The sequence below is a fragment of the Amblyomma maculatum genome, chromosome 5 (genome assembly GCF_055883805.1).
Source record: "Amblyomma maculatum isolate TAMU_Amacu chromosome 5, ASM5588380v1, whole genome shotgun sequence".
Lineage (NCBI taxonomy): Eukaryota > Metazoa > Arthropoda > Arachnida > Ixodida > Ixodidae > Amblyomma > Amblyomma maculatum.
In genome coordinates, this window is record NC_139348.1 from 116,135,234 (window position 1) to 116,144,813 (window position 9,580).

Below are 9,580 nucleotides of genomic sequence, written 5' to 3' on the forward strand. Positions count from 1 at the left end.
AACATTATCATGTATTGCTTGTGGCATGGTTATCAATGTTATAGTTTTAACGATTAGTACTAAAAGAGATTTTTGTACTTAGACATTTTCACGACCCTCAGAGAAACCAGTTCGACTCTGCGGTTGTAACTGCTTACTGTGCTGAGAGTGCAGCCCAATGAGCAACATGGCAGCGCCCTTTGCCCCCTTTGTGAAATTGTGTATAGTTTACACAGTTTTATGCGCTGACTTCGAGAAGGCTTGGATAAGCTTGTGCAGCCAAGTGCACTGCTGTGGTAGAGTTGAACACCATCAAACATGCGTTGCCTGTCAGAATACTGTGTAGGATGGTATTCTAGGTGCATTACCATTTTTTCATTAATTGCGTTTCAATGGTGGGGAGAGGGGGGTTGGGGTTGCTTGTCACTAGCAACTAGCATATAGGAGGCATTCGAAGTGCCTGTAGTTGTGTACTATTAATTAAGCTAGTAATTAAGCATTCAGGAATGGTATCTTTTATATCTGGCTGCTAGGTTACAGTGGTAGCTGTAAACAATTACCGTAGCAAACAATTGGCATTATATTTGGCAGTCTTTTTGCATCTCTGTTCTTGCACTGTTGTGAGCCTTGGCTTGGTGGAGGGCATTGTGAGAGGTGCACTTCAGGAGAGCAGCTGTTCTGTAGTCTGTTTGGTGTTCTCATTTGGTGTGTGTCCAGGTGGTGGGTTATTTTTCCATGTGTGTTAGTCACTTGGTTGTTGGTTATCGTGCATAGCCCTAGTTGGCATGAAAAGACTGGAAAAAGTATTTGACGGATCAAAAAATAGTGTAAAAGCAAGAGTAAGAGCTTCTAAGGCATGACACAGGCGATGTCCAATATCTAGAGCTCAAAATCTCAAAGGTCGAGCAGCAAATGGAGGAATTATCAATTCTCTTGGCACGCTTCTTTTGGTGGCGTCATTTGGGAGAGGGTCATTGGTATGCAATGCAGCAGCTTTAATTTACGTTTTACTGTGTTATGGGGATTGTTCAAAACGTGAATTTCATCTTTCTTAGTGGTGCCTTGTAGATATTGCACTAGGCACGGATAAGTAAAGCCACATGTGAACATAGTGGTTAAGGATCAAAGGAAATGTGAGGTAGCATTTGTATGAGAGGAGCCTTGGTGTTTTGCGTGGCCTGTCAGAATACTGTGTAGGATGGTATTCTAGGTGCTTTACCATTTTTTCAATAATTGCATTTCAATGGTGGGGAGGGGGGGGGGGGGGTTGTTTCAGTCACTAGCAACTAGTAGCTATGCTTGACTAGGATGTGAAGTTTTTTTTCCACTTCACAAGTTGTTTTGTTACTTATGATATGCTTGCTGCAGAAAATTCCTAAAATACAGCTCTGTATGTTCAGTGCAAGTTTTGCAGTCTATAATTGCAATTTGTCTTTCAGGATTTTCTTTTAATTTCCTGAGGTACTGAGAAAAGATACTGAGAGAGCGAAAAACTAGAAACTTTGGCTTGTGCAGCCAGGTGCATTGCTGTGGTAGAGTTGAACATCATCAAACATGCGTGTGCGCACTGTGAACCACTTAATTGTGGGTGATATAATTGATTTCCTTATATGAAGTAATGGAAATGACTGACAATTCTCAGCTCATTTTAGCCATGTGCAGTGGCTGCCTGCTGTAGGGTAATATTTCTACGATAGAAGCAGTGCGGGTGCAGTTGGGCTCAAATGCTGAAGTTTCAATATGGGCAGCATTGGTATTCAGACTATAAACTTTATTATGGGAACTTTTGGTGATCCTATGGAAACTATCAACAGTATACTAACTATAAACTTTATTATGGGAACTTTTGGTGATCCTATGGAAACTATCAACAGTATACTAACTTTGTTATTGAGATCCTATGGAAACTTTATCAACTGTACACAGAATTTATTAATAGTATACAAACTTCATTTTTGGCAATATAGAAACTTCATCAGCGAAGCTACAGAAAGATAGTGAAACGCTAGACACTTTGATGGTGAGATGTTGGCTTTGACATTGTGTGGCATTGTTGTTTCTAGTGTTGCAGACCCAGCTAACGAGGTCCTAAAGTTAGCGACCTCAATAAAGGGGTGGAGGATTGGTGGGGTTGTTTAGCATTTTCTCTTTCTTGGCGCTGTGGCCGCCACAGTGTGCATATTCTGCTGTTGTTTCTCTCTCTCTCTGTGCAAAAAGGGGACACGTCCTAATGGCCAGCCCCCCGTGTGTGTGTTGTGTCTCTGGCGCGCAGGGTTGTCGAGCTACGCTGCTGTAGTGCGAGGTTATCAGGACCATACTCCGGCAGGTCTGTAGGCTTTCCCCCCTTTTGCTGCTGCTGCTGCTCTGGCCACTGCCCTAGCTTGGCTGCTGGCTTGGCAGCTTGCTTGCTGCTTTTGATGGTGCTTATGCTGGCTGCACATTTGCTTGCCTGTTCGGCTTGCTCACATTTCCCTCCATTTTCCCCTTCACTTGCCCTGTCCGCATGACATTTTTGTTTTTCCTTCAATTTTTCTGCCTCTACTTCACTCACTTCTTTCCTTTTTCACATGCTAAACCATCTTTCGGGGATTTGTTTCAATTATAGACACTTTTTAATTGCAGTTAAATGGGCTGTGAGTATTTCTTGAACAAAACTGCATCATTCATAGGCCGGACAGTAATGAACTGTTTGTCAAGTTAACCTTGCTCAGTCAGGTGCAACAAGCTTCTGAGCAGAAGTGATTTCAGATTTTGTGTGGAGCTTGGAAAACTTCTGAACTATTGTACATTGCTCATGGCTGGCCATTAACTACGCTCTGCACACCCGTGTGGTTCATAGTTGTACTCGGTTGCTCAAGAGCCTTTGTGTTCTCCCACTGTGACTTGCTCATCTAGAGCAAAAATGGCAATCGAAAACTTTGTTGGCACCACCGAAATATTGCCTATCCTGAATTGGTAATTGGCTGCTACTGTGGCAGAGTTCACATATTCATGCGATTCACTTGATTCATTTACCAACTGCTCTCACTCCACTTGTTTGATGGTGGTCACCTTTTTTAGTCAGGTTCATCCTCTGCGCATATCCAGGTTATTCTGCCCAGAGCTCTTTAATATTACCAGTTTTGAAACTTCTGAAAAAAAACGGCAGTTTTGATTGGTCAAAATTCGGGTGCATACGAATAGTGGCGCCGCCCGCGGTCGGTACAGTAAAGTTTAAGTTGTAAATTTTTACTGCTAATAAAATCTGTCATAATACTAGTAGGAATAATTGAGTGGTAAAGCAAAAATTAAATGAAGTGATTTTCAGAAGACAACGACCGACGGCAATAGCTGACAGCTTTTATTGCCCAGTTCTAGATGGCGCCACACTTCTTAAGCACCCGAAAAATGCATGCTGAAGCTAGGCACCTTTTGAAGCAGAGCTTTCCAACTGGTGTGATCAAAAAGCTCTGGTTCTGCCTGCTTCGTCTTCTCTCTCTAGCTCCTGTGCACGCAGGGTAGGTCGTTACTGTTTGTTGACACTTTTTTTTCTCTCTCTCTCTCTCTCTGCCTGTTCTCTTTCACATCAGCCTTAGTTGGGACAGTCACGCAGCACATTGGTCGCAGACTAGGTGGGACCTTAGGTAGCTATCTCAGGCATGCTCGTCACGTGATACATTATTCTATTTCGCAAGCACCTTGTCCAGCGGGACCCACTGACTGGCAGTTTTTGCAGGGCACGAGCACTGAGGATGCAAACTGTTCCCCTTTAGCCGTTTTTGGCAAACTGGGGACATTCCCGTGCCTGTCCAGAGAAAAAAAGAGATTTGAAAGGCATTTGCGTTAATGTGCGCCAATTTGCATAACCTAGGATGTGCGTGCACCCTCTGTCAAATGTACAGAACACAGAGGGGTTTGGTGGAGGTGTCGGTGGAAACAACTTCTCTCACCCTCGAGAGGCTTTGCAAAGCTGAGAAGTCAGCAGAGCGCTACAACGCAGAAGGAAACCTGGTGTCCTCTGCATTTTTTGACAAGGGCTGGGTGTTCGCACTCCCCATTATGAGCAGACAGTTGTAACCCCAGGGCACTGGTCATCTGTCATCTTTGGGTAAAATGGCAGGCTGCAAGGCAAATAGTAAAACCAATAGAAACAGGAATTGGTGATTTCTTTTTGCTTCTAAATTCTCTGCTTGAATGCTCATTGAGTACAGGGAACTAAATCTGTCATCACTGCCGTGCATTGTAGTTCGTATAGCGGAGGCATTATTTTCATACCATTGAGCTGTTGCTGCTCTGTCTGCTGCTAGCCTGGGAGTCACTAGCTTGCAGTGACTCTGCTATTGCTTTCATTGTTTATGTTGGTGAAACGCTTTTTTCACTCGTATTGTTTTCAAAGGCACAATTGCGGAAAGGTGAAATGCTTTAATTTTAAAAAACAAACCCTGCAAATGCTTGCAGAGAAATTATACTAATTTGCTTTCTTTTTTGAATAATATGTCAGATGTAAACGTACATGTTATGCAAGACATCAGCGTCACCCTTACGAAAAGAAAGGCAAAGCACTATTCTGCTGAGGTTAAAGATGCCACGGCTTGCATATTCTAACTCAGAAGTTCCACTAGCTTACTAGTTTTATTCGCAGCATTGTAAGATACACTTTTATCCCTCCTGTTTTTTGTGTGCAATGCTAGTGCAGCACTTCCAGTGTCTAGCTGTGCAATGCTTATGAGTAATTGGTGTTGAATTTGTAAACGTACGTGTGGCAAGTGGCATCAATTGCAGCCCAGTAGCATTTTCCACGAAAGCGTCATTTTCTGGTGCTGTTGACACACAGGCCACTTTCAAAGGGAACGTTGAAATCTTTTCAGCCTGTTTCTACTTGCCTAATATGGCTGCTTTGAGGAATGAGTCGTTTAATCGCTGTAACCAGATGAGATGTGTAAGAATCAGATGTATGTTAAGCTTCGTAAACCTTAGCAAGTTCAGAGGTCAAACTGCTCATAAGCCGGTGATGCAACACTGAATAAATGTGGCTAGTGCTAAGACTTGCTTGATGAGACAGTTTTGCAGGACCTGTATGAAAATGTCTTATGGGGCGCGGTGCACTAATCTGCTGTGAGCTGGTCCCTATGGCGGCACCTGCTTGTGTCTTGTGCACACAAATGCTTGCGCCGCGCCTCGATTTGTTTGGGTCGTCTATTGTCCCCGCTTGTGCCTACGCAACCCTGTCTCCCCCCCCACTGCCGGAAAGTTGGCCTGTTGCCTCGCCCCCGTTAACAGCAGCACAGCAAGCTGGCCCCAGGGTGTGACGGCAGAGATTCCGAGGCCTTGGCCCCCGCATGGAACCTTCTGCCTCCCCCAGGGGGCGACACCCAATGGCCCCTCCCCCCCGTGGCCAGCGTCTTTGCGGCGGATGTTGCAGCAGTGCCTAACCCGACAGCGCGCCACTGCCTTGGCTTGTGGGAACAAAACATGGGAGAGGAAAAAAAAAAGCCTGTGGGGGCACTGAGCAACTGCCCTGTATTCCTGCTTCACATCTGGCACCGAGCGGTCAGGTTATGCAGAGGTTCTTTTTTGAGGGCAGAACATAGGGATGAAAGCTAGTTCCGTGCAAGGTGCTTGCTCGAAGTGTTCGTGGACAGAGCAGGAAAGTCGTTGCGTAAATGCGTGGTGAAATGTACCACACTTCCGTAGTCCTTCAGTAAATACCATCATAGCCCATCCCTCTTTTCCTGCAGCTTCATTAACAATGTGGCACTGTGCTGGTGGAAAAAGCCACTAGTAATTGCCAAGCAGCAAAATTTTCCCCATGCACGTCTGCCATAGGCGAGTTTGGAGACCAGATAGCCAGAAAGGTCCCCAAATTGGCATACAGCTTGAAATCTGAAGTTTTTCTGCATTTGAGAGACAATTAAACAAGCGACAAAATGCAGCATAAATGCCTACTTACACAGAGACCTCGCAGGTACGATAGTATAGCTGTGACTCTGCTTAGATACTGTTTTGATCAGTCAACTCAGGCAACACGAACTGTCGGACCAATATTGTGCCAATATAGTATACCCGGTTTGGGCTGCACAGCCAGTGAAGTAGCGTCCAGGCATGTCAGAGTTGCTCGCAGACAGGGCAGTTGCTCTTGGGGGGGGCCCCAGAGTTGGTGGCAGCTGTGCAAGTGGCAGTGTCGTAACGTCCTTTGGTTCCTGTTACTTTCTTTCTTCTTCTTCTTCCCCTTGGGTGCTGAGCACAGATGCTGCTGGATTGGTTGCATTATCTCCTCCTGCACCCAACAACGCATTGCGTCTCACCGACGACTCGGAGTTTCCGCCTGTGTCGCAGAAGAGCGACTGAGGCATCCGTCCTTCCCCTCCTTGTGCACCAAGGTGCGTGGTGCTGGACATTGGTCAAAGTGGACCTCTTCTTTTTCTTTTTTCACATTTTAGAACGCCTGTGCACTAATTTTTGAGAAGCTTTATCAATGTCGGCTTAGTATTTTTGTCACGGGCATCAGCAGTTACACTACCACTTAGTTACTGTATTTTTTTTTCTTTTTCCCCCGCAAGCGAGAGTTAAGGAAACTCTTTCTGAATACACTTGATGCTTTGAGGGGGTGGTCTGTGAAATGCACTGATGAAGAATGCGCAATTATTATACTAAGGTTTGCTAAGACAGTGTGTGCTCTAGCGTAAATGCTGAAGAGTGAGGGCTAGATTGGTGTTTGACCTGTTCGAACACCAGAAATCTGAGTGAACTGTTGGTGTCTCAATCAGTGGTTTGTTGCCACTTAAGTGGATGCAAGAGCTTCATAATTGGTGCACTGCGATATATAAGTAATAATTATCTAATCTTTTGGTGTTGTGAAGCCCTCATATAATGCCATCTCTGACTGTGCCTGAGTGGAAGCATTGATGTGCTCTTGTGTCTTCTAGATAATAGTGTGAGGCTTCATCTCTGACACCTAGTTGTGCATAATGGGTAATAGTGGCAACGTGGAGAGAGGGACGTCCACCCCTTCTACATTTTGAGCAGATGGGGATAAGAGAAGGAAGACGAGAAGGTAGGAGTAGATGGATGGCGGGTGGGTGGGTGAGTATGGAGAGCAGGTTATGACATGTCTCACTAAGATGGCTAGATTAGATCAAGCCATCACCCGGCACATTCTCAGCGCATCAGCGACCCAACTCTATTTATAATGCTCATTGTGCAACATCAGTCGTACTAATTTTGTGTACTGTTTTGTTTCTATAGACAGCCATAGTGTTGAGTGCAGAAAATTGGCATTTTACTTGACCATTAAACCCGCCGGGGTGGCGCAGTGGTTACGACGCTCGACCACTGTTCCCAAAGACGCGGGATCGAATCCCGGCCTCGGCGGCAGCTTTTCGATGGGGGCGAAAAGCAAGGCGTCCGTGTGCTGTGCGATGTCAGCGCACGTTAAAGAACCCCAGGTGGTCGAAATTTCCGGAGTCCTCCACTACGGCGTCTCTCATAGCCTGAGTTGCTTTGGGACGTTAAACCCCACAAACCAAACCAACCAACTTGACCATTAATGATCATGGTGGAGCTTTAGAATGCCATGGTGCATTGTAGCTGAGTGCGATGCAGATTAGCTGATGATAGTGATCTGGTTGCTGTGCAGATTAGCTCATAGTGGTGCCAATCTATTTGTGATGATTGGTGCTAATTGCTTTAATGCTGATTTATACAAATCTCTGAACACTTGACATTCGTGACAGAGCTTCTTGCACAAACATGGATTTGGACATGTCTCGCGCTCACCCTTCACTCTTGCATGCACTTGGGACTCCCTGGCTCAAGTCCTGCATGTGGATGTGGACATTTGCGTGTGCCAGCAACTTGCTTCTAGCTGTTTTGTCTTTGTGCAGCTCCTAGCAGCAGCATGCTTGCACCGGCTTTGCTTTCACTGCATTGTCTCGTTAATCCTGCGCAAGAACTGTCTTGCCTCTATTTGGTGTTTTGTGCTCATGTACACTCTAAATTAGAAGTGTGGTAGCAAGTAATTGCAGCTATTGTAACAGTTCTAATCCACGTCTGAATTTCCTCTGCTTTTGAAATAGGATCAAGGTAAGATTGATTCGTGGTGCAGCTTTTTAACTACTATCATGTGAATAAATGTACGTTGATGCAGCTTTCCAATTAATGTGTAAACTGTGGCAGCCTTGCACGACTGTAAGAGAGAATTGGCGGGTTCTTAAACGACATACTGTAGCTACTGTAGCTCTCTTATTGCCTTGCAGCTGGATAACATATCGCTGGTCATCTTCGTTTGAATATAGCAGTTTCTTCACTTGGCCATTGCTTGTTAGAGTGTGCTTGGTTCATAATGAGGGTTGGTTTTTTGGTTGTTTTTTTTAATTCAGGGCGGTGGGGGTAACAATTGAGCACTATTTTTCAACTTGATAATAGGGCAGAAACTGTTTTTCTTCACAACAACATTCCGAATTTTTCAATTTTTTCGGGTTAAATTTACAAGCTGCTCTCGACATGACAGCTACCATTAGTTAAGCACCACAATGTCAACGCAGCATCTGAGTGGTGCACTATTATCCCGTGCGAGTTGTTTATGACTTGAACACCTGTATTAGTGAGGCATGCTTTCAGCAGCTACTGGTCAAACTCCCTACGAAGCGAGTCTACATCATCAGCCACGGAAATTAGGAGAGGTTGGCAGTCACGCGAATTGAGCCAGAGTAGTTCTGCGGGCAAAGTTTTGGCATGAGTGCTTGCATTTTGGGGCGACATAAACCAATCCGCAGGTTATTTGAAATCTCGTGTACTGGCTTTTGATGGCCTTTTTCTCTTTTTGCATTCTTAGAACATGCAGATCCAACGGTTGACAAGTGAAGGCGGAGCAAACAACCTGGTGGCACCAAAAGAACCAACTCAACCACTGGGCACAGCGCTTGACGCGCCCACGCCAGTGCTGCAGCTTTTCTTGTTCCGCTTCTGTCTCGACGGCAACGTGACGGGGAACGTTTTCTTACCACCGTGCAACTGTCACTTTTCGTGGTCTCCCCAGCGGCACGGATGCTGGCGTTTAGCTGAAGTCTACCTGCTAATCCCTCCTGGAAACCAACGAGGAGGAAAGCATTGTTGGGACTGATGCACCCTTTCTTTGTTTTGACTGCGATAGGACGATGGCGTCGTTTCTTTAATTGTTCAGAGTATTTTTTAATTTTATTTCTTCGCTCCGGCTGACAGGGGATCAAGTTGTGCTGGGAGTATTGTTTCTTTTTGTTTTTTTTTTGTGAGGTGTCAGTATGTCCTGTATACATGTGTGCATGTGCGTGTGCATGGGAAAGGCCGAGGTCTGACGCAGCATTTGGCAGTGCGTGTGTCTGCCCTCTAGCCGCAATTCGAGGAGTGCTGCATGTGTCAAGGGTGAAAAGAAAACTAGCCAAAAAAAAAATAATAGGCGGAACTCGGCACGTCTTACCCTGTGCAAAGAATTTGTAACATTGTATAAGTATGCGTATGTATGTATGTATGTGCAAAAACCGGTCTTGAGATTTGCACTCCCGAGCTGCTATTGCTTGATTCAGAAGGCTGTACATACGACGGGCCAGCACCTTTTTGTATATTGTTAACCCTCTAAGTACATCTT

At 45.2% G+C, this 9,580-nt stretch overlaps 1 protein-coding gene across 5 annotated transcripts in view; it reads left to right on the forward strand.

Annotated features, from left to right (window-relative positions):
• The window catches only part of Atg18a (Autophagy-related 18a), a 29,193-nt gene extending 20,238 nt beyond the window's left edge, over nucleotides 1–8,955 (forward strand). For 2 of the 5 annotated variants that reach the window (XM_084604145.1, XM_084604146.1), the window contains exons 10-12: nucleotides 2,252–2,305; nucleotides 6,206–6,338; nucleotides 8,792–8,931. In XM_084604145.1, the coding sequence (XP_084460271.1) occupies nucleotides 2,252–2,305; nucleotides 6,206–6,306 (155 nt within the window). In that variant the 3' untranslated portion in view covers nucleotides 6,307–6,338; nucleotides 8,792–8,931. Of the gene's footprint in view, nucleotides 1–2,251; nucleotides 2,306–6,205; nucleotides 6,339–8,791 lie in introns of all 5 variants that reach the window. The other 3 variants (XM_084604148.1, XM_084604147.1, XM_084604149.1) reach the window with 3 other exon arrangements.
• The last annotated feature ends 625 nt before the right edge of the window (nucleotides 8,956–9,580 follow it).